Below are 25,530 nucleotides of genomic sequence, written 5' to 3'. Positions count from 1 at the left end.
TGAAGACATCTCATGTCTTCTCAGACAATGTTATTTCTTCTTACTATATCTGATATCTACAGCAATGGACTTTTGCAGGTCTCTCCTGTGTTCTGCTCGGTGACATCACATTGCTAGTTTAATTTTTTTTTTTTTTTTCGAGACAGGGTTTCTTCGAGGCTTTTGGTTCCTGTCCTGGAACTAGCTCTTCTAGACCAGGCTGGCCTCAAACTCACAGAGATCCGCTTGCCTCTGCCTCCCGAGTGCTGGAATTAAAGGGGTACGCCACCACCGCCTGGCTTAGTTTAAAATTATCTGAAGGGGAATAAACACCTATGGACACAGACTAACAGCCAGGTGTCTTTCCCCGATCTGCTTTTAGGAGAGTCAGCTGTAAAACAATAGCAAGTTGCAGAGTTGCAATCACAAATCCCTTTTGGAAGAGTCATTCCATGCTGTGGCTACTGTGGCTGTTCTTACAGAAGCCATTAGAGAATGCAAAAAGGAAAAGAAGAATGGGGTGGTCATTCCTTGAGCAACAATAGCTAGTGAAACATTAATGGCCTTTTATCTGAAATCTGATTAAAATCCTCTTCCAGATGAGACTACCCTAGTCTTGCAGTTGGAGAAGCTTCTCTCTGGGGCTTCTTAATCTTCCCAAGTTGATAAACTTAATAAACAAAATAGAAAAAAAAAAAAAAAAAACAGAATCCAGCTTAGAAATGTTCCTGAATCCAGGTATTTGTGACTCAGATGCTGATTATCCTTTCCTTAGTCAATGGGAGTAAGACTGTATTGGGTTTCGTTGTGTGTAATGTGGTACTGGAGATGGAACCCAGAGTCATACATGTACTAGGCAAGTGATTTATCCCTAATCTATAGCCTCACCACAGGGATGGAGTTGCTTGTGAGGTGCTGTGTGTGGAGGAAGGGATCTAGGAAGGCCAAGAAAGGCCTTAGAAAAACTGAGCTTGCAACAAGCCAGGACATATGTGCTCGGGATCCTGTGTGGTCTCCAAGGTTGAAAGAAGAGGCTGTTTTGGTAGAGCTTCTAGGAGGTAGAGTTGGCAGATTATGGTCAGATGGACATCTAAGGGCAGTTTTCTAATTCCAATCAGTATGTTGAACATTGTGTGAGAAACTTCCCAAGTGTGCCAAACCACCGAAGCACACCTGGAATGCATCTTCTTCTGGATTTCTCTCGGGCATATGCTCCAGTGTGAAGATTTCCTAAGACAGCTCCTGGGCCATGGTCCAGTGAGTCATGGGTCGAACCCAGGATGGTGCATTTTGAACACACCTTCTTCGAGATTTCAAAGGAACAGCAGGCACCGAACATTGGGAACTGCTGTTTTGCAGCTTCTTGGGTACCCACAAGGAAAGAAAAGACACCCACTCAATTGCCGTGATCTTCCCAGCTCCTCTTCACTTTATACCCAGTCTACATGGATCTCCACAGTTGCCATGAGAGATTGCAAGCGGTTAATTCTTCTTAGTCTACAGTTGAGGGAACTCATCTTCAGAGGGCACAAGCTAGTGAAGCAGCACCAGGTCTCCCCATTAGCTGTTGCTAGACACGGACTTCTGGGTATTTTGCCAATGTGCTTTTCATGGGTGCACACAGCCTCACGGTAGCTCCTGCCAACATGCTGTGAGGCTGTCACTCCACGGTGGCCTGCTTCAGCACCTGTCTCAGAACCATGGTGCTTTCAGCTGTGGGGAGGATGCCCTGTGCTTGCCAAATAACTGTGAGTTCCTTTGGAATAATCCCTCAGGATTCACGGTGAGCAATCTCACTTTTGAGATTCCTTGGTCTCAATTCACACAGCAACCGATCCTAAGCCACGGTCACAAACTTTACAACATTCCCACCCACAAGAACTACATTATATGAGAGGGAACCCTTTGAAGTTAGAGCACCGGGGGATAGCCAAAACCATTTGAGTTTGTGTAAAGTACACACTAAGGTTGCTGCACCGTCCTGAATATAACTAGTGACACATTTCTTAGAGCATCTCTTTGCCAATAAGTGAGATATGAGTGTGCCCTGGACCAGCATCCAGGATCCCATCAATCAATACCATTGGATGATGAGGTCATTCACACAACTTAGAGTTCTAGAAGCTGTAAGTACATCTCTCTCTTTTCATAGCACGGTGCCAGAATAAAACTGAGAACAAGACAATGAACGTAATGCACAGGTACCTGTGCTTTCATCTTATCTTCATCCAAGTAGCTGAGTGACCCTGTGTAACTTGCTCCATCTGTCTACTTCTTTTAGAAGGAAACATTGAAGTTTTTGTAAGGTATGCTCCAAAGACTATAACCCCACTGATAGCCTGTTCTTTAGTCTAGGACAAAATATTTGCATGTAAGTCACAGACTCATGGTTCTGCCCTTGTGTTCATTTATTTGGGGCCTGCGACAATGGCGATGGATTTTGCCTGTCAAATTCTTTGGATTTAAATAGCTCAGTCATTTGGTTGGCTCAATATTTGGTCACATTGCTTGTTTGCATGGCTGTCTGTGGGGGTGCCTGCTCCACATCTTGCCTCAGATTTGTTCCTGGGTTAGGAAGCAGCTTCCATTCTTCTCATCGTGTTTCTCCGTTGATTCTACTTTAGATCTGATACTTTACCTCATTGAAGAACTGGAACTCAAACTTTTGTTCTGACAAGAGAGTCAACCACGCTGGCAAGTACTTAATTTGGTAGAAACCCACAGTAGCCATACATGACGTAATTTGAGCATTACACTCTGAAAGAATCGGAACATTTTGGGGAGTATTTTTTTTTCCTTTGGAAGAAAAGCAGTAACCTTACATTGTTCAGAAATGAGTTGTAGATACAGTTTTTTTTTATCCACCTCATCTGACATCTTAAGTGAAATTTGACTGATGAATTCACTGTTTCTTTGATAGACATCATAAACATTTTCCTTTTTCAAAAAGCAATCTAGGGAGTGTGTATTTTTAGTGTAGTTAAGGCTGTGTTAAATTGGTGTAAAATAGTTGCTGCAAACATTTGTAGAGGAAAGGGGAAAAAAAGCTTTTATTCAAATAGTGCCAAGAGCCGATATAAAATGAGCAAAGACAAACTGGGATGAAAGGCAACATGTAAAAAGTGGGGCTGCTTTATGGGTGCACGGCAGTGGCTTTAGTACTTCATTTAAGCTGTGTGTCACATATGGGATGATCTCTAGCAGTTTTATATCTGAATATAAGTGACTTACAAGGGATATTTGTTGAGTGAAAAAATAATTTCTGCTGCAAAACAATGTAGTTTACTCGACATGGATATTAGTTTCAGATACAATAATTGCATGTCATTTATATACTTGCCCAAGAGCATGACATATCGACATCAGCTCTTTCACTCATTTACGGAAGGCTTTCATGTGACTCAGATGTCATAAAGACATCATTGCTGGTTATCTTCACTAATTCTGGGACTGACAAAGATAAGACTATTCTCTTTCATTTATTGAATTTACACCACTTTGCACAGTGCCTGAGCACTTCGCTAATGCCCAGGTTGTCTGAAGTGATTGGGCCCAGGCATGTTTCAGATTTCAGATGACTTGGATTTGAGATTTTTAAAAATGTGAGTAATAAGGTGTCTTGGGGAAGGGACTCATGTCTAAACATGGAATTGCTTTGTGTCTTGTGTGCACCTTCTAGACAGAATGAAGGCAATTTCACTCTTGATTTTTAGGGTGCTTTCATTTTGTCTACAGCCACACACAAGAGTCAAAGATGGAGTTTTCTATTTGTGGCCTAGTGTTGGCCCTCAAAGGTTCAACTCTTGGAACATTTTGAATTTTAGATACATAATCATGTATCTATAAATGGGCTTTCACCTCAAGGGACAGGTGGGTAATTTATATTCAAGTTGTGGCAGTCTTATTACTTTCCTTTTTTTCTAGTTCTATATATCATAAATTAAACTTCTAGAAGTCAGAGCTACATTGTTTCAAAGGAGTTTGAACAACATCATTTGTGGGGAAGAGTCTTTACTGAGCTTCAGGGGGAACCCTGCATTCTGCTGTGTTCAGTATGCCCTCGAGTGGCAGAACAGCCTTGACATTACCAGAAGCTGGCGGTATGCATCACAGAAGTCAGCATGGCCAAGTCACTGTGTTTATGGGCTTGGTAAGAGGTGGCTGGATCCTTCTAAAGGGCATGTTAAATAAGCTAGAACTTTCCCAAATTATAGTGCACATTGGCCAGGCTCTTAGCTGCTTTAGCTTTTCATTGTTGAGGTCTTCCACTTGAAATGCATTCAAGAATCTTCACTCCTCAGATCCATTCCTTCCCAGGTTAAATAGTTCAGTCTTCCTAAGGCCTTCCAGGATACTCACTTAGAATTATTATGTCTCCAAATCTCACCTAAAACCTCTTTCCTTTTCAACCTCCATCCTTGGGCAGACTGTTGTAGGCACTGAGGATGTGTGCTTCACAAGAGAGCCTACAGCCCACTAGAAAGGCCAGCGACACACATAAGTTCATGGTCAATGTCAAACATTGAAACAAAGCCAAATAACCTGGGCAGAGAGAACACTGGAAAATTAGGAAAGCATTTCCACTTCAGTAAAACCAAAAGGAAGCCAGAGCAATCTGGAGAAGGATCGGTTAGGCAGAGGAAAGGGGCTATGCAAACACCACGTGGCAACATGAGTAGAGCCTGTTCAAGAAGGATTGTATGGGTGAGGGGAGGTTAAGGAAGGGGTCATAACAGTAAGAGGAGAGAATAAAATGAGGCAAGGCCATACCAGGCACAGTGCATAAATGTTCCAGGTATTTAAAAATTAAGAAATAAAATAACACTAGGTCGAGAACAAGGAATGGGACCATGCTAAATTTCCCCATCCCCAAGGCCCAGGGATCTTTGTGGAAGAAGGACCAGAGAGATTGTAAAAAGCCACATGGCAAGAAAGATTGCTTTGAAGTTGTATCTTCTGGATATGACAGTAGCTGCACCTGTGGTCCCCTGCACAGGACCTAGATAGGACAAGCTGGCCCTACCCAGTATGGAAGTAGAAGGGACTCAGGAAGCTCAACCTGAAGTTGAGGGATGATTGGCAGTCGATGGCCTCTGAGGGAGAAAGAGTGAGTTTTCCTCAGCAGTGTGAGACACAATAGGTTGTCCTGCCCCAGGGGGGAAAACCCTACACCCATGTGCACATGAACAGTACCAACTGGACTCAGTGGGTGAAGAAGAAGAGGAGAGGAGAAAATTGAAATAAGATTGAGAAAGGGATGTATTCAGGAAGCGAAAGGAAAATGCGATACAAATACATTGATTTCATACAAGAAACTAATGAAGAATTTGAAAAAATAAACAAACACCCCAAACGTATCTATATAGAGCATCTGCTAATGAGACAGGAAGGAAGCAAAAGCATCTTAGATTGTGCTAGGACCAGGCTGGGGGGCAGTGGAGTCTATGGTGTGCTGGCACATCACCATGGTGCTACTGTGTGTGGGTTGCTCCAACATGGGGTGTTCTTTAGGGACCTTTGCTGGCATCTGACTCTTCTGTTCCAACTCCTAGCCCCTATTTTGCCTTCCTGCAGCAAGGGATCAGTTTTATTCCTTGTGGAGTAAGAAGAAAATGACTAAGCAAATCTGTTTCTGCTTCATCTCTGGAAGTGTACCTTTTAAACTTGACCATGAATTGGTAGGACTGTACTCAGGCTCCGTTGTGACAGTATCCTTTGTGGATGGAAAGCCTTCTGTGTAAATGGAGGGAAATGACAACGTATAAAGAAAAGTATTAGGGGAAAAAAATCAGTGAAGACTACATGATACCGCACTCGTGTGTAATTAAGATTTGTTTCTCCACACCCCTGTTTGCTCCATTAGGAAAATTTATACAGTCCTTCTTAGGTCCCCATAGAGGAGGGTTATAGGACCTCAATGATTGCTAACACCTGTGGATGCTCAAGTCCCTTACATAAAATGGTGTAGCATCTACAAAGTATATCTGTACACACTCTTATATACTTTAATTATCTCTGAATGATTTATAGTACCAAATACAATATAGGTCCCAGATAAATACTTGCTGTACTCTATTGATTAGGGGGAAATGACAAGAAGAAAAAGGGGGGGGGGCTTGTATGTGCTCAATACCAACACAATTATTTTCCTAAATTATTTTCGATCTGCAGTTGACTTTTTTGTTATAAATCCTAAAGCCCTGGCTATAAAGAGCCAGTTATATTTATCTTTTCAGCATTGTAAAATAGGTGCTTGGATGTCTGAAAAGGAAGAAATGGAAAAAGCAGTAGGTGGGTGTGTAATGGACATCTGGGCTCATATGTACACTTGCACACTTACACACAAACACCTGGTGCAAACTGGGCCAGAGTGCTAGAAAGTAAAAACCTGGCCCACCACCAAGGGCTTCTCCATCCACAGTAGTGCTGACTCTTATCCAGAGGCCTCTTAAGCCAATATCATCAAGGTTTCTGTAAGGACAGAACAACTTCAGTGTTCAGAGGTTAAAACTTACTGTGAAATGTTTTGAAAGTCCAACTTTACATACTAAATACTCAACTTTATTTTATATTTCATTCCAAAATATTTGGGCATATGTTCTAGAATGTAAAATCAATGTTCCTGTGTTCTCTACCTGAAAAGATGTGGCTGACTTATCCCAGGACTTTTATGAATAGAGTCTTATTAGGAATAAGGTGTTAGCGCCTTCACAACTTGACAATTCTTTTAATTGTTTTTTTTTAAAAAAAATAATTTATTTTTATTCTATGTGCATTAGTGCTTTGCCTGCATTTATGTCTATGTGAGGGTGTTGGTTATCCTAGAGCTGGAGTTACAGACAATTGTGAGCTGCCTGTAGGTGCTGGGAGTAGAATCTGGGTCCTCTGGAAGAGCAGTCGATGCTCTTAACCACTGAGCCATCTCTCCAGTCCCATCCCCAAAATGAAATTTCAGGGGTGCTAATCCCACCTTACCACACACTTTGTAAAGCAGCACACAAAAAAACATCATCTCTACTGACATTTTTACCTGGCTGCGATTTCTACTGGGACTTTCTTAAACGCATACAAGAATCATGTTTACTTTTTTTTTTTTTTTTTTTTTTTTTGGTTTTTCGAGACAGGGTTTCTCTGTGGTTCATGTTTACTTTTAAACTTACTTTGTGAAACAAAAATTGACTGGGATACTCACCAAATCTAAATTTCAAAAGTGACTCATATAATAAAAACTGGATGAATGTCCTAATTTAAATCTTTCCCCCAATACATCTTTTCCTTTGGCTGTTTAGCAGCACTGTGACACAGACCTCACCCTTTCTCTGATAAGCTGTGTCATGCAGCCTTTTTTCCTGTATATCTTGACCAACCCAAATGAACAACAGTTTGGGCTACACAGCCTGTGACAGAGTCTCACACCAGGATCATGGGTTCACAGTGGACTGAGGACACCCTTTATTCAGGAAGAACTGTTGGTGGAGGAAGGAAAAAAACAGGAGCACCAGGAAAGGTTCCATTGTCCCTGGAGGTTGGAAGTCAAGATAGTGCTGCTACATAGCAGAGCCGTCAATTTTATGTTCTTGGTGTTTGTGTGGCGCACGCCTTTAATCCCAGCACTCGGGAGGCAGAGGCAGGCGGATCTCTGTGAGTTCGAGGCCAGCCTGGTCTAGAAGCTAGTTCCAGGACAGGCTCCAAAGCTACAGAGAAACCCTGTCTCGAAAAACCAAAAAAAAAAAAAAAAAAAAAAAAGAACCAGGGATACTTCTCTTTCCATAAAGAATAACGTGGGGGGGGGGGGTTGCTGGGAAGTTCACTGAATCTTTAGATTGCTTCTGGTAAGATAGTCATTTTTTCAATATTGATTCTTCCAATCCACACAGGAGGCCCTTTCATTTTCTAGTGTCTTTCTCAATTTCTTTATCTGGGTTTTCATCGTAGAGCTCTTAACTTTGTTAGTGAGGTTTATCCCAAGTCACTTTCTGGAGTCTGTTGTGAATAGGATTGCTCCTCAATGTCGTTCTCAGTATATTAAACTTTGGTATGTAGGGAGGCTGCTGCTTTTACATGTTCATTTTGTAGCCTGTTACTTTGCTGAAAGTGTATATCAGCTGTAAAAGTCTGGATAAGTCTTCATAGTGTCTTGTATAGGGAATTGTATCACCCACAATTAAGGGGCCTTGACTTCTTTAAGCTTTATTGGTAGCCCTTTCATAGTCTTATTGCTTGAGCTCTAACGATATTGAAATAGGTGTTGAGTGACTATTGCTTTGTTCCTGATTGTAGTAGAAATGCTTTGGGTTTTTCCTCACTTTGTGTAATTTTGGCTATACATTTTTCAAATAAAATCTTCACTTTGTTAAGATATATCCTTTTTCTCCCTGGTCTCTTAGCTCTTTTGTCATAAAGAGATGCTAGATTTTGTCGAAAGAATAGTCTGATGTATTGAGAAGATCATATAATTTCTGCCCTTAAGCCCATTTGTATGATGTATTACATTTATTGATTTCCATATGGCTTAGTTTCTATCCTTGTTGCAATGATAAAATAACTTAATAAAACAACCTAAAAGAGAAAGGATTTCTTTTAGCTCCCAGTTTGAGTACTGTCCATCATGTCACGGGAAAAAAAAAAGGCAACAGGAAGTTGAAGCACCTGGGCACATTGCATCCACAGGAAGGCTGCCTGTCTCTGTCTCCCCAATGGTGAGATTAATGTCAAAATGATGAATGTCCATGATCAACTCACTCTTTCCACTACCTTTTATGATTCCACTCTCAGGGAATGGCCTTCTCTGCAGTTAAAATGGGCCTTCCCACATCAATGAGCATAGTCAAGATAATCTTCTGCAAGCATGACCAGAAACTAAGTAACACCTTAGGGATGTGTGTGGAAGTCTGTGTCTCAGGTGCTTTGACAGTTCACACCTAGAATCACAATGTGTATTGAACAATCCTTGTATCTCTGCAATGAAGCCAGGTTGGCCATGGTAAATGAGCTTTCTCATATGTTCTTAAATTATGTGAACTATTTTATTACTTGTGCATCTATGTTCATGAGAAAGATTTGTCTATTGTGCATACGTGTGTGTGTGTGTGTGTGTGTGTGTGTGTGTGTGTGTGTGTACAATGTGTATTTTTGGGTATGTAGGACAACCTTGAATGATGTTTCTCAGGAGTCACCCACTTTTCTCTTTGCAATAGGACTTCTCAACTGTCTTGGGTTTTGCTGTCTTTCCTTACCTCCCCAGTGATGGGATTACAAAAGCATACCAAAATGCCTAGTTGCCTAGTTTTTTTTTTTTTTTTACTTTAGGTTCAAACATCTTAATTCATGTCCTCTTGAGCATAAGCATTATATTGATTGACCTCATGTGTCATGTGTTGTATATTTTATCTTTATCAGCCTTGGGTATCATGGAAATACTGGCTTCATAGAAAGAGTTTTGTAGCAGTCTTTCTTTAAAAGATATATTTCATTGAGGGGCTTGAGATAGAGTGAGGTTACTTTTTTCCATGATTCTGTTGGAATTCAACAGTGAATTCATCTGGGCTTGGGCTTCTTTTAGTTGAGAGATGTTTTATCATTGCTCTAATCCTGTTGCTTATTATAAATTTGTTTAAATTGTTTATCTCACCTTGGCTTAAATATGGTATATCTTAAGAGTCTAGAGTATATCCATTTCTTTCAGACTTTCCAGTTTAATATTTTTGTGGTAAGTGGTTTTGCTTAAAAGTTTTAGCCTTTATATTTATACATATGGCTGCTTTGCCTGCATGTATGTCTGTACCACATTTGTGGCTGGTGTCCACTGATGGCATCAGATCCCTTGGAACTGGAGTTACTCAATGACTGTGAGCCATCATGGGTTCTTGGAATTTAACGTAGACCCGTAAAGAACAGTCAGCACTTTTAACTGCTGAGCTATCTCTCCAGCACACCCCATAAATATTTTTAAGTATGCTGTATTGATTTAATTAGTATCAGTGGTGGTGTGCCCCTTTGAAACTCTAATTGTTTTTAGTCTTATCTCTGGTTCAGTCTGGCCAAGGATTTGCTTATCTTTTTTAAAAATAGCTATGTTTATGCCTTGTATTTTGTTGTTGCTGCAATTGTAATTGTTTGCATTTTGCTTCAATAAATTCTGCCCTAAACTATATTTATTTCTGTATACTGCTTAAGATCTGACTTGTTTTTCTGAGACCCAATGTGCATCATTTTTGTATTTATTTGAGACCTCGCTGGATTTTAGTGTAGGTACTTGAGCAGTAAGCTCTCATTTTAGGATTGCTCTCACTACAGTACATAGGTTTCTCCAGCGTTGCAATCATCTTTATATCATTCTTGAAGTTAATTTTTCTTGATTTATTCAATGGTCTGTTCTTTATTCAATAGTATGCTGCTTAATCTCCTTGAGTTTGTATATGCTCTGTAGTTTATCTTGCTGTTGATAGCTAGCATTCCATTGTGGTCAGGTAAAATACAACTTTCTTTGCTAAGGCTTGTTTTGTGTCACATTATAAGGGCAATTTCAGAAGAATTCTGAAGGCTGCTGGGAAGAATGTGTGTTCTGTACTGTTTGTATGTCTCTAACAGACTGTAGATGTCTGTTAGATCCATTTGTTGGCATTTAACTTAAATGTTTCTCATTTATTTTTTCCTCAGAATGACCTATCAATTACTCAGATTATGGTATCAAAGTCACTATACAATTTCTGCAACTTTTTATTTGTATTCTTTGCTATTTTACTATCCCTCATTTGCTTCACTATTGTTCCAGCATGGCTTCATCCTTCCTGTAGCCTCATGGATGTGTTCATCTTCCTCTTCAGTCTGAAGGAATCTTGGCAGCATCTTCTATAGAGATGGTTTGACTGTCATTAATTCTTTTAGCCTATTCTTATTGTGGGAAGATTTTTCTTCTTCACTTATGATGGATAATTTTACTAGGTATAATATACTTATAAATCCTCCTGGATTTTAAAGTTTCTTTAGAGAAACCAGCTGTTATTCTGATGTAGCTGCCTTTATATGCCACTTGTTGCTCTCTTATAGATTTAAATATGTTTTCTTTGCTCTTTATATTACTCTTTTAACTATACTTTTTATGGTCTTATCTGCTTATCTTTTTAAATGCCTCCTGTACTTAGGTGGGTATCTTTCTATATACTTTGGTAATTTTCTGCTATGAGTTTTTTGAAAATATTTTCCCTGCCTTTGCCATGAAGTCCCGCTCCTTATTCTGTGTTCATGATGCATAGATATGGTCTTTTCATCATATCCCATAGATCTTCAATGTTCTTTTAATATGTTTTAATTATTTTACATTTATCATTGGTTAAATGTTCTAATTACTTTTCTGTTTTTAAGGCTTGATATTTGGAACACCCTCTGAATTATTCTATTTTTCAGGGACATTTTTATTTGACATATTGAAGTTTTCATTTCCAGTATTTCAAGTTGTTTTTTTTTCATTCTTTGTACCTCTTTATTGAATTTCACTTTCCTGTCCTGTATTGAATTCCTTATTTCTCATGTTTGTGTTGGAATTCACTCTGGAGTTTATTTTTGTCCTGTTAGGATTTCTTTGAACATATCTATTAAAATTCCTTTGTATACTTTGTCTGGGTTTCATTTTATTTACTCAGATTAAATTGTTAATTTGGGGAGATGTTGTATTGAGTTAGTATATCATATTTCTGTGGTTTATATTGGGACTTATGCATCTGAGGCTATTTATTTATTTATTTTAATTGAAGACACCCCTATTCTTTTGATGCATATATTCACAATGTTCAAGATGGACCAGGAATAGGATTCAATTATCATTTCCTATTCTAGACAGGTGTTCAGGGTACAAGGTTCACACTCAAAACTCCTGTGAGAGTAGAATAATAATGTCTTTAAAAAAATTTTTTAAAGGGTAGGGCCACTGTGGAAATGTAGCAATCGTCAAATAACTAACAGCCTCTCCTTAAACCTCAAATGGTTTCTGAAATTGTTTAAGGGAGGAGTTGTGTTGTGTGACTTTATCGTGTTTCTTGTGATTTTTTCATTGGGACTTATGCACTAAGGAAATTCAAGAGCAGTAGGACTGAGTACACTGGTGTGTTACCACGGTGGAGTAACTGTGTTCAACGATAACTTACTCTTTACTTTGTGAAGAACAAACTAGAAGGAGGGAGCTAAACAGTCCAAGGAAAGAAATGATAAAAGGGATAAGAATGAGAATTACCACACTCTGATGTATACATACTGTGCTGAAATATCATACTGTACCCCATAAGTATATATAATTATTATGTGAAAATTCAAAAAGAGATGGTGAAAGTAAAAAAAAAAAAAAGTAACTCTGGGGCTCAGATTCTCTTCATTTTCTATACAAAGTTGAAGCTTAAAGTGCAGAAACTCACCCAAGTTCATTTGGGGGTGAGAGCTGTGGATTTAAAGCTTGTTCCAGTGTGAGCCCTCAGCTCTTCATTTCCCTAAAAAAATTATTACATTTTTCATGTGTTTAAATCAGGATATTTAGATCAGAGGGATATCCTTCACCCACCAAGCCATCTCGGTGTCCCTTCTTCACATTTATTTATAAATCAGTCTATTAAAATCTGTCTCTTTTCAACTGATAACATTGTCTCATCGAAGTTTTGACTTAATCTGGAATCTAGTGTAAAATACACATTTTCTGTTTCATATTACTCTCTTAGCAGGAAGTCTTTGGAAATAGATACAAGAAAGTAATAGCAATTGGTGATATTTCTGTCTTGTTTTTTTTTTTTACAAATTTTATGGTTGTTGTTATTTAAGATTATTATATACTTTACGTGTGTGAAAGCAGACACTAATAAAGGAATTTGTGGATTTAAATTTAATGATGGTAATATTTTCTATTCCGGGTCTTTAAATGTTTCTGCATGTTGCACACACCCTATTTCCCTTCTTACTTATTGAAGTCTCTTTGCTTTCCTTAGAGGTGTTTAGTCGATGGAGCTCTGTGATGTGTTTTACACTGTTACGTAAATGGCCACTTTGTGTGTCTGCTTTGCCACGCTCTGACATCCTCCCGGGTCACATTTGATATTTACTCACGGAGACAGCACTAATATGTTTAGTTTGTCTTCTATTTTTACTTTTCATGTAAGCCTTTACCCACAAACCCTCTTTCAGAGGGAGAAGCAAATGTCACGTGGAGCCTCTGAATCTGCTGCAGGTTCCCTGAAGCCCCCTTTCTTCTTTGCTTCTTCTAAAGGGGCCTCATTTTCTGGCCTTAAGGGACGTGGGTCTTTGACTCTGCAGAATTCTTCCCATTCCTGCTTTTACTATGAAGTAGGTTGTTCAAGGACAAAGCACCATGTGACACATACCCACTCTTACCTTCAGGCTAATGAATATTTATTGAATGATAGCAGAATGAACTATAAGAAGCTGATTAGCACAGTGAATCCATTAGCAGATACTTATCAGTCCTTGCAGGGCAGGTTTACATTCATGACTGAAGCAGCAGGGATAGGGCTTTATTTAGGAAGGATTTATTCTGGATTTATTAGTTGTAGTCAGGTAGTAGTGCTTGTCTAAATAGTACTACCTCAACTTAGGTCACTTAAAGAGAGGGGTGATGCCTAATGGTAAATGCTCAAGTGAACACAAGGGACCCAGTGTCCAAAATAATAGATACCAAACTTCTTAGGCCACTCTTTCTGTTTGTACAAACTATGGAATCTACATTTAAAAAATAGGAACTGGGCTCTGTTAGAGGGAGGCTCCTTGTTAGCTCCTGGCTGCTTGGCCCCTAAATAATCACACAGAAACTTATTATTTAAATCACTGTTTGGCCCATTAGCTGTAGCTTCTTATTGGCTAACTCTTACATATTGATTTCACCCATCTCCATTCATCTGCATATCGCCACGAGGTCATGGCCTACCAGCAAGGTTTCAACACGTCTATCTCTGGTGGCAGCTCCATGGCTTTTCCTTGACTCTGCCTCCTTTCTCCCAACATCAATTTAAATGAGATGTTGTAGGTAGGTGTGGCACTTGGTATGGTACCTAGCACACACACACACACACACACACACACACACACACGAACCATGCAGCTGCCAACACATGCCAAAGCCTAGGTATTCAACATCTTAAGTGCATAACAGCTTCCATGTACCACAGTCCAACCGTTTAATAACCTAACCATAAGCAACCTACTACATACTATGGCCTAGTAATTCAATAGCTTCATGGTATAATCTTATAGACAGAGAACAGCTGAACCATTCAATGATATAACCATACAGCAGCCTAGACATGCAAAAGACCTAACCATCTAACAACCATTCAACAGCCTAGCCATACAGCAACCTACTACATACTATAGCCTAGCCATTCAATAGCTTAATGGAATGACCTTATAGACAGAGACTAACCTAACCATTCAATGATATAACCAAATAACAGCCTAGATATGCAAAATACCTAACTATCTAACATCTTAACCATATGTTTTCCTGGTAACCATAAGTTTTCCTGGAGCTGCCTAGACCCTTTTCACAGGCTGAGAAGCACACACTGACACAACCATCCTCTTAAACAGCTAGGAACCTCTGGGGGGACAATTATAAGGCAAAGAATTTCCCCCATTTGCTATATTTTACTATTCCCAATCATTTATTTGAAAGAGAAGGTGAAGAAGGTCCCATAAGCGTCCCACTTTTTCTCTAAGTGTTAAAAACTGAGTAAGATGTTGCTGCCACCTATAGGAGGCTTGCAGTCATCTCCACTGTAGCTTGTCCCCGTATCTGATGATGAACCATTGCCTTGGCACCCTCATAGATCACAGCCTAGCCCAATCGTCATCAGAGATGTTTTCTCTGGCAGCTGGTGCAGAGAACCACAGCCAAATGTTAGGCACAGAGAGAGCCCAAATTGGAGCTCTCCATTGGAACCCTCCCCTTGGAGCTTAGAGAACCCTGAGGAAGAGGGGGAAGGAAGAATGGTAGGAGCTAGAGGGGTCTAGGACACCAAGAGAACATGATCCACAGAATCAGCTAAGCAGGGCTCAGAGAATGAAGCATCAACTATGGAGCCTGCATGGGTCTGCCTCAAGTCCTTGACATATATGGCTGTTAGATTGGTGGATTTTGTTGTGTGGAATTCCATAGAGTGGGAGTGTGGGTGTCTCTGACTCTTTTGCCTTCTCTTGGGACCCCTTTCCTCCTACTGGGTTGTCTCACCCAGCCTTTATATGACAGTTTATGCCTAGTTCAACTGATATCCTTGGGAAGCCTGCTCTTTTCTGAAGGGAAAAGAGGAATGGATCTAGGTGTAGGGTAGATCTGGAGGAGTGAACGGAGGGGAAAAGGTGTTTGGGATTTATTGAAAATAAAAAGGAAGGAACAAAAATGAAGGAGTGAAGAGGGAGGAGGAAGGAAACAAGCAAGCCAACTCACACCTTTGTCAAGGGAGGTCCATTTAGCCTGTCATCCCTTCCCCCTTCCTGACATAAGAGGCCTGTATTTCCACATCCATCTGGACTGAAACCATGACCTGACCCTGTCACAGGAAAGAGACCTATCACTCTATCATGGGGGACTGTCCTTCCAAAGACAAAGATTTGATGTGCTCCTTAGAAAGGGGCTAGTGTCCCATCACCAAAAAGCTCCCCTGACTTTCCCTTCTTTTCTTCTGAACATTGGCCTAAGATTGGGCTGGGATTCTTAGCCTTCTGTACTTAGCTATGTAGAGACTTTCTTACGTTCACAAAGTGAAGAAAAGAAAGAGGGCATTTATAAAGAGGCCCATGAGGTTAGGAGGTGATAGATTTCCCACCAGAGGACTGTTCCTCCCTCTTGTGTGCCCAACGCCTTCTCAGATGTCACAAGAGCTAATTTTAAGGAAAAATATTGTGATGATTATTAAGATACAGGTGTCTCTCCATAGCTCACAAGTTAAATCTTTATTATTTCAATGTTAAATAAATACTTAGATTTGAAATTGGTGCCCACAACTCCTTTGTACACATAAAAAATGTGAGTGGTTCTGAGACTCACATAAAACCTGGCCACTGGGGTTACAGCAAACATATCAAAGCATATTAAATACCACCACCATCAACAACAAACTTGAACCCCCAAAACTGATGATAAACCTTGTCAACCTCAGGGCTGTAGAGCAACATCCTTAAAGAGGCCTAGGATTAAACTCTTAGCTCTTGTGCAAAATAGGAACTTAGCTGGTTAACATCATGCCGCACTGTACCATTTGAAGAAGTGTTTACATTTCATAATTTCATGACAACGTGTGATAAATTGTGCCTTTGAGAAACTATAATTTCTTTCAGAACACTTTGAAGGAGAATTTCAACATTCCTCTGTATAATTATGATTATCCCTAAGACAACTGGGCTCTTTGATTGGGTGGGGGAATCCATGTCTAAGCTGAGGAAACCCACAAACCTTTCTAGATAAGCAAGAAAATTAGAATAATTTCAGGGATGGATAGGTTCCCTATGGAAAAATACAGAATTTATCTGGAGGTTTGTCTAGACAAGAAGCTGAAGTAGAAGAAAGGACAGAGGTAGAACCAATAACAGAGAAGGTCCACTAGGAACCACATCCTTCCTGCTGCTACATAATAACTGAGAGTGGCTGTGGAAGGGAGAGGATGCCACACTGGTCCAGGATGCTGATAATCTTGCCACAGCTGTTCTCAGGGGGAAAGTGGCAGGGACTTGACAGCCCCAGTCACTTAACCCTCATTGACAATATACACATGAAGGTCGGATTAGGGAGCACTTTCCCCTGGCATCTGGGGACAGATGATTTGCCTGATGGGGCCTCTTATCCGTCTCTGGTGGCATTTATATCACACCAGCTAATGATGACATATAGCAGTGAGGGTAGCAGGTAACTCTGCTTAAGTGATGTCATTATAATATTTCAGATGTACTATAATAGGGAAAGGCTGCTTTCTATTGCATAATAAAAGCGTTCATTTCACATGGAAGAGTGTTGTATGCTTTAACTTTGATGCCTCTTGCCTTTATGTCCTAGATCTATTAGAAACATGCACCCGACAGATACCGAGAATAAGCAGAAGGAATTCTGTGTATTTTGCTAGCAGAGGATCTGCCGCTGCTTTGAGATTTAATCATTTTGGAAAGTGGTCTTTTAATTAACAACAGCAGGCTTGCCACCACCAAAGTTGCAGTGAAGGTTTTTGGATTATTAAAAGTTGAAGCCTGATCATGAGTGGAGGCAGCTAACCTCCTCCTTTCTGTAATTCCTGTGTCGGGAAGCACGTGCATCTCACCTGATGGAGAATTGCTGCTCCTTGTCTTGAGATTCTTTCATTTTGTGCAGCTCTGAGAATCTTCAGTTTTCTCCTGCCTTAGCACATGGGGCAAGAAAGAACAAAGGGCCACAGGGCCTTGGGTACCCGACAGGACCTTCTCTTCCAAGTGTCCCCAGACATCTTCTCATTATTTTCCCTCCCTACCGTGCCAGCCATCCTTTCGCTTGTCAGAAAAGGCTTCCCATCTCTCTTTCAAGGAAAGCAGCATTTTCGTATAATGCATCTAGTCTCTGATCTTGGGAATCCTTCTGTCTAATTCAGCAGCTTCACTTTTGTATTTGACTTTTCCACAGCTTCCTGCAGCCACTAAACTATAAAGCAACATGAATTCATGTAGCGTGGGGGGCACGGCCCCTGCGGCCAGACGTTTCTGTCTCCTTTCCAACAGCTCAAAGCTGATTTTCTTATTTTATACCCCCGGCTCTGCACACACCTCGTCTTTATCTGTAGGTTATAAAAACATTCTTACGGGCTAACGCTGAAATGATGTTATTATCTTTCTCATGTTACCCACCCAAATGCTGCTGCTCCGAGCGGTGAAATCATTCCCAGTCAGAGGCAGGAAGGCAGGCTCTCGAATTCGCACCTGCAGCCGTGGGGTGAGGTGAACGCTGGAGGACTCCTCTCCTCTTTCTCGTAGGATCCTTTCTGAAATTCTACTTCATTATACTAATGAAGTGAGTCACGGGTCCTACAGAGCTTTAGGGTGGAGACTTGAGAAAGGCTAACAATGTGAAATTTCTGGGTGGGATCTTGGCGTTAGCCTCTAGCAAAGAAAGGAAAGCTGTGGATTGAGTTTAGTCTCAAGGCTGACAGTTCATCCAGGCATAATCATATAACACAACCTCCATAAAATGCTGGCACTGAGGATTAGCAGAGCTCTCTGACTGGTAAAAGATTTGATATACCAGGAGTGTTTCATGTATCTGCCATCTTATGGGCATTGTGTATATAAAACTAAAGTAATTAACTATGCCATTTTGCTTGGGTTTGTTGGACATTCTAGCAAATTATCAAACCTAATGGGCATTGTGGGGACTTCCTGCCTGATAGCTGAACCAGCAGAGGTGTGGCCAGTTGACTCTACCTGCAGCTAGAATCAACAGTGAGAGAAGTCTAATGGATATGAACCCCAAATTATAGAGTAAGCACCAACTCTAGGTAGCAAGTGATGGAATGACATTTCAATGCCCACAGTTTTAATGGAAGTAGAATAACTATTACTAAGCGTAATGTTCTGATATCCACTGGATCTTTAAAATACTAGAAAAAACTCCTAGACCTTTTGTTGGACATTATAACTTGAAGCAGGGATGGACTGTGTCCTGAATAGACAGGTTAGTCAAGTAACATAGAAGATGGCGCTCAAATCATGGCCCCAGACTGCACTGTCGGAAACTATCCATTATCACTTCCTAGTGAGATGTGTGAACACATAAGGAGTAAGCACTTAGAAGTTTTGACAGTAATTGTCATGACCATCACATTCTGCTACACAAGAAAACACCAAAATAGAGCAGCGAGTGGCAATTTGGGCAATAATGATCCTTTCCCACATGTAGACAACAAGCTAAATTTAGAAAATATAGCTTTCCTTGGTATGGTTTCAAAGTTTAGCAAGCCCTAAAATCAAGATGGGTTTGTACACAACATTGCTTTCGATAACATGTATTTGAGCATGTTAGTTTACATCTCTAGACCTGTTTCTACTTTTCAAAAATTTAAGTATATAAGTACTTTATCTGCATGAATGTTTTCATGCCAGAAGAGGGCATCAGAACCCACTGTAGATGGTTGTGGGCCACCCGGTGGTTGCCTTGAACTCAGGACCTCTGGAAAAGCAGCCAGTGCTCTTAACCCCTGAGCCATGTCTCCAGCCCCCCACTTCTAATTCTTGGAAATGGATATAACAGTTCTTTCTGTCTTATTCAAAACTGAAAATATCTAAGGAGATAATCCAGGGCCTGGAGCACAGCCTGGCAACTGCTGGTATTGCCTCTAGATTAACCTTGTGTCCCTGCTGGTTCAGTCTTGGTTGCAGAAGGGCAGAGCAATTCTTGAGGGCACTCAAGTCAGAAGGTACCCTGTAAGGTGTTTACCTACAGTCACAGTCACCCCATTGCTTTATTTAGAACCACCAGTGGTGGACTTCTGGCATGTTCCAGGTAGATCATGAAGAACTTAGAAATGCCTACCGTAGAAGCCTATAAAATATCTGAGTTGAGACGTTGATGATGCTAGCAAACAGGAGCAGGCAAACTACACTCTTCAACTTTGCTTCCCCTAACTAGATGAAGAGGGAAGGTTCAGCCATAGGTTCCCCACAAGAGTGCACAGGCGTGAACGGCATACACGTCCAGAGCCTCTTAGGAAAGATTTTTCTCTCCCAAGGTTCTGCTGAGATGGCGTGACCTTGCAATGATCAAGTGTGAAGGTAGGAGAGAAGTTACTTCTGTAGTGCTGGATATTCTGTCTTCTGATGCCCCTTTCAGCTGCTTTTTCATAAATGCTGCCCCAGCAGAGTCTGAGCAGGCTTCCCATGCTAACCGTGGCTCCTGTCTTTTTCAGGTTCTGCCCACCTCGCCGTGCGTTAGAAACCTAAGGTGAAGTGCTGGCCTCAGAGGTCTGCAATGAAACCACACTTGAAGCAATGGCGACAACGAATGCTCTTTGGAATATTTGTCTGGGGGCTCCTCTTTTTGGCAATTTTCATCTACTTTACCAACAGTAACCCTGCTGCGCCTGTACCCAGCTCCTTCTCCTTCCTGGAGAACCATGGGCTCCTACCCGTGCAGGGCAAGCAGCGGGCCATCATGGGCGCTTTGCAGGAGCCCTCCTTGCTCAGGAATTTGGAGGCAAGCAAAGAGCTGCTGGGCAGTCACCCTGCCAGCCCCTTCCACAGCGGGCCTGTGGACCCACAGAAATGGGACCAAGATGGCTTTGACGATGGGGATGAGTTTTTTTCATCCCAGGTCGGGAGGAAGTCGCAAAGTGCTTTCTACCGGGAAGAAGAGGAAGATGGCTACTTTTTTGCTGCTGGTCAGCCAGGGTGGCACCGCCACACGCAGGGCGCCCTGGGGCAGCCCTCCCCGGAGGAGCCGTCGAGGCGGGCAGGACCCGCCCAGCACAAGCGGGATAAGCTTCACCGTGCGAGACGGAGCCGCGTGCCCGAGGAGGCCTTCTACGGCGACATGCTGTCAGCCTCCATGTCCAGAGCCTTCCTGTACCGGCTCTGGAAGGGGACCGTGTCCTCCAAGATGCTGAACCCGCGCCTGCAGAAGGCCATGCGCTATTACATGTCCTTCAACAAGCACGGTGTGCACTTCCGCAGGCGGCGCGAAGTCAGGCGCACCGGGCCCGAGCTGCTGTGCGAGCTGCGCAGGCGCGTGCGCGTGCGCACGCTGGACGGCAAGGAGCCACCCTTCTCAGCGCTGGGCTGGCGGCCGCTGGTACCTGGGGTACCTCTGAGCCAGCTCCACCCGCGCGGCCTGCGCAGCTGCGCAGTCGTCATGTCCGCCGGTGCCATCCTGAACTCCTCCCTGGGGGAGGAAATCGGTGGGTCCCGCGGGGGCTTGTGGTTCTTTGCATTTCGAGTTCCAGGCTGGGGCTGTGCCCAAGATGCTAGACAAACTTCATCCCTCATAGAAACTATGGTCTCTGTGAGCAGACGGCAGCAGGGGTCCAGAGCATCAGATGGGAATATGGGAGAGGAGGAGGTCAAGGATGCTGGAGGTTGCTTTTATGGGCACCAGCCTTAAAGTGAATGATAATGATGGTATTGAACACTCAAGGACGAAACCCAAGGATTAGGGGCTCTGAGGAGAGGTAGGGTGCAACTGAAAATAGTTCTCAGGCAAATGTGAGTTTTAATCCTGGACAGTTCTCTTAGTCCAACCTTTAGGTTACAGCCCGTGTGCATAGTGGGGCCCTTTTCCAGGATGTTGAGCAACATGACCATACTCAGAGTGCTCTCTGCTATGTCGTGCTGTCCTCAAAACTTTGTGTAGTTGCAAAGCATAGGTTTGTTAACTGTCTCTGTGGGTCAGTAGTATATGGAGAGAGGGGGAGAGATTTAAAGGATATACCTGAGCTTGCAAGTCTGAAGTTTATAGGACAAGTGAACAGGTGGGGCATGTCAGGCAGGATTTTGGTGCATTCCTTTTTTTTTTTTAAAGTACTTTAAAGGCTTATTATTATTATATGTGTGTGTGAGCATCTTGCCTGCATATGCCTAAGTGTGTGATGAGTAGGCCTGGAGACAGTGGAGGCCAGAAGAGGACCCCTGGACCTGGGTTTAAGGGAAGTCGTGAGCAGATATTTAAGTATTGGGAACCGAACTCAAGTCCTCTACTTTTAACTGCTGAGCCATCTCTTCAACCTTTCTATGCTGCAGTCTTGAGGCAGAGCTTTTAGGATACCTCTTTGTATGTTCTTAAGGCCTTCAACTCATTGAATGAGGCCCAAAACAATGTGGAGAGTAGTGTGATTTCTCTATTTTTCTCCATTCCCCTCTTTTTCTCTCCCTTCCCCTTCAACCCTGTCCCATGGTCTCCATGCTCCCAGGTTACTCAGAAGATCTTGTCTTTTTCTACTTTCCATGTAGATTAGATCTATGTATGACTCTCCCAGGGTCCTGTTTGTTGTCTAGGTTCTCTGGGATTGTGAATTGCAAACTGGTTTTTCTTTGCTTTATGTCTAAAAGCCAGCTGTCATCAGTGTTTTTGGTTTATTTTTTTTTTAAATCTTGGCCATTCTTACAGGTGTAAGATGGAATAGACTCATCAACTAAAAGAGAGAATTGTGATTTCTAAAAACAAACAAAAAGAAAAACTTCACGGTGACTACCAGGCCTCGTTGCATAGCCAGGTTGACACACAGTGTCCACAGCCACAGCTTTCTGCCACCTTAAAGTGGCAAGACTTCAGGACAGGAATCTCTTGGTTGAAGGTCATGGAATCGGGTTGCAGTAAGTACATTTGCCACCCCAGAATGTAGTTCCTGCCACAGGTAGACAGACGTGGGCTCACCAACAGAAAATCAGTTCTTGGTGGATAGCATTCATTTTCCCACCATTCTTTGCCAGAGAAAGTATCTACCCATCTGCCTTGCCCCTCCCCCAGCTCTTCTCTCCCTGGCAATTTTAGATCCTTTTCTCTAGGACCCCTCTAATCCAGCTGATTGCATTGCCGTCTCCCTTTAAGGACAAGCAGTTTGGCCCTTAAGATCACTGATTTTACAAGTGTGCGTTTATCCCCCAGTGGGTTCTTTACTGGGCACAGACTACAAATGTGGCTCAAACATAGCCTCAGTCTCAAATCTGGACACAAAAGTTCTCACTGCAGATGTGGCAGGTCCTAAGGCACTAGCATGGAAGTGACATTCAGGAACGTATTGCTTCTTCATGACAGAGAAGCAATTCACTGTTGCCCTTATTCTTCTAAACAGAGCCTTTAGTTCTGTGTTCTTAAAGAGTGATGGTGTCCTGCAGCCAACTCAGAAAGGCACACTCAGAAACCCCCTCAGCTCAGCTGTTTTTTAGGGAATGAGACTGAATGGGAATTTTTTTTTTTTAAGTTAAAAACCCAGAACAACAAACATGGCCTTGTGGTGTGAGGTCCCCGTGCCTCCATGCTGACATTACATCAGGCTCATAATAACACTATCCATGTGTCACATAAGCTTGTAGCAAAACCCAGAGCAGAGCAGCCTGCAATTTATTAAGAACGAACAGTGGTTTAAAGGTCCCCAGGGTGAAATAACACCACAGCTCTTTCTCATTTCCAAGGACCAATATTAATAATGCAGAAGAGGAATTTAAGTATTATGCTTTGAAGCAGGCAGTAACTTATTTCTGGTTTTGTTTAGTTTTAAACGCCTCTGCATCATAAATATAGAGTGTTCGAATGGCTCTTGCGTAACAAAAAGAGATCTTACCCTTTTTTTTTTCATGTATAAAGGATCATGACTGGAGCCTTTCAAACTCAAAATGTGGAAGAGGATGTGAAAGTCACTTTGAGAGCCATATTTCCGGGGAACATGAAAGACCACTGTTGCATATTTGTTCGTTTCTAGTACCCAAATTTAATTTCAACTGCATGACTTCAGGATCAGAATTGTAAAGTCAGAAATGAAGAACAGGCTTAAGGAATTTGTGGAGTTATTTGCTACTTCGGCTGGTTAGTTGGTTCTGTCTTGTTTTGTCTAGGTTCAGATTTTATACCTGGGATTTTTGAGTCTTAGGAACCATAGTGTTGCTCAGTTTGTAGAAATGAAAAAGCTGTTCACTTTTGTAAGCTAGTGTGCTGGACCAATCCTGTACATGCCAAGGGCTGGGTTCTTTCCTCCCTGCTCACCTGGCATTGCCATTGAAAACCCATATGGTCACTAGTGGGTCTCAGAGCAAGAACAGTCTCATGTGGTAGACTTTATATCTCTTCATGTACCTTGGGGTATTAGAGCATGCTGCAGCTAACCTCAGGTTGCCCCCTCTGGAATGGCTAAGTGAAGATCTAATGAGTTTCCCAAAGATGACATGGTGAGAAATTTAAAGCATGCCCAAGGCAGTCATATGCCATAGCCCACCCTTAGCTCTGCCCAGAAGGCTCTCCGGCTAAGGTTTTACTGTTCCCTGTTTTTCCAGAGGAGGCCCACTTAATATAGTTTGCTAGTTGGCTACCTTTTGCCTCCCCCCGGTGTTTCTTTTGTGGGTATTGAGTCCTTCTCCCAAGACCCCATTCTGTTAGAGTAAGTTCTAACAGTTGTTTGGAATTAGAGAGGTATACTGATTATAAAGACCTTTACTCTGAATGCGTGACTTGAGCTGTTTTGGAAACATGAGATATTCCTTCCAGTTATGAGACAGTTTCTTGTCATCCAGACAACAAATGACAATAATTTGCTGGTCATTCCTGACATTTATGTGGAAATCCACTAGAGAAAATAAAAATCCACTGTGGGGAGACATCGCAGTCTTGATGTGGAAGACCAGGGTTTGTCAACTGAATAGTGTCACGTAGATGGGAAAATGGGAGGTAGGGGTGGAGTATGTTGGGTGCAGAACCCACAGTAATATCCAACAGGTCTTGGATTTGGCAAGTTCTTTAACCTTACATTTAAAAAGCCAATATCATGTAGTCACTGAACCATTAGATGTTTGCTGATCACCGTTTCTCAAGCAGATCCTGTGCTAAGCACAAAGATGAATAAGTGACAGGGAAAATTTCAAATTCTGTACAGTTCTAGAGAGAACCAGACCATGAACAGACAATTCCGGCATCCTGTGAATGGGACAAAGGCAAAGAGACATAGAGATAAGCAAGATAAAATTGATGGCAAAACACTAACCCACTCAAAGGGCTTCTTATTGGTGGGTAGAGAGGAGGTCAGGAAAGACTGCTTTGCAGAAGCCGGTCCAGGCCTAGGGTCCAGTATAGGGCATGAGACTAGCAAAACTTCAGTGAGTACAAGGGCCAGGAGTAGGCAGGAAAGAAGCTAGCAAGGAAGGGAGGAGGGCAACACGTGGATAATCTGATGCTTACTGTCAGACTCCATTTACCAATTGCAGTAGTATTGCCAGCTGAGAGTGTTTGCTGTAAACAAAGACCCGTTCTAGCACATTTTGACTGCCGTAAAATCAACAGCCCTGAGTGGTACGTACATTTCCATTTCTAGATAGGACACAGGCATCCAGAATCCACTGGACTGAGTGTCGATTGAAGTTGCAGCCTGGGTCTCTAGGAATTGAGGGCAATGAGGGCTGAAGCAAGGAAACCAAAGCGTGGATGTTTTATTTTAGAGACATCACACATGAGCCTGGGTTTGGGGGCATGAGAGAAGTCAAGTGGAACAGGCAGGTCAGAGAGGAGAAGGACAAGACAGTGGGAATTGATAGAGATAATGGATGATTTTGTCCTGTCCCTGCAGGCCATTGGCTGGTGTCTGGAGGCTGCATGCTATGACTGCTTAGTTTTTATTTTTGGGTCAGCACAAGTTAGGAGGAGGAAGAGGGGAGGATGCAGGGTCTGAGTCAGGGCTAGATGGTGATGCTAAGACGTCTAGCATGCCTGGGTGCTCCTTGACAGGGCCCTGTGGGAAGGTCAGCACAGCTCTGCTCTGGCCCAGTAATGCCTTCTGTAGAAGTGAAGCTTGACCTCATCCATCTTGTGCTCACTGTCTGATCTGCTCCCTTCCTCTGCATATGAGCGAACGG

The 25,530-nt window shown here is 42.1% G+C and overlaps 1 protein-coding gene across 4 annotated transcripts in view; it reads left to right on the top strand.

Moving 5' to 3' along the window:
* St6gal2 (ST6 beta-galactoside alpha-2,6-sialyltransferase 2) overlaps positions 1-25,530 on the top strand; it is a 66,908-nt gene that overhangs the window by 16,693 nt on the left and 24,685 nt on the right. For all 4 annotated transcript variants that reach the window (XM_057751799.1, XM_057751797.1, XM_057751795.1 and 1 more), the window contains exon 2: positions 19,890-20,876. In XM_057751799.1, the coding sequence (XP_057607782.1) occupies positions 19,952-20,876 (925 nt within the window). In that variant the 5' untranslated portion in view covers positions 19,890-19,951. The remainder of the gene's footprint in view (positions 1-19,889; positions 20,877-25,530) is intronic.

The sequence above is a fragment of the Chionomys nivalis genome, chromosome 19, assembly GCF_950005125.1.
Source record: "Chionomys nivalis chromosome 19, mChiNiv1.1, whole genome shotgun sequence".
Classification (NCBI taxonomy): Eukaryota; Metazoa; Chordata; class Mammalia; order Rodentia; family Cricetidae; genus Chionomys; species Chionomys nivalis.
The sequence above is the reverse complement of the archived record's forward strand: the minus strand, read 5'-3'. Positions and strand labels throughout refer to the sequence as shown.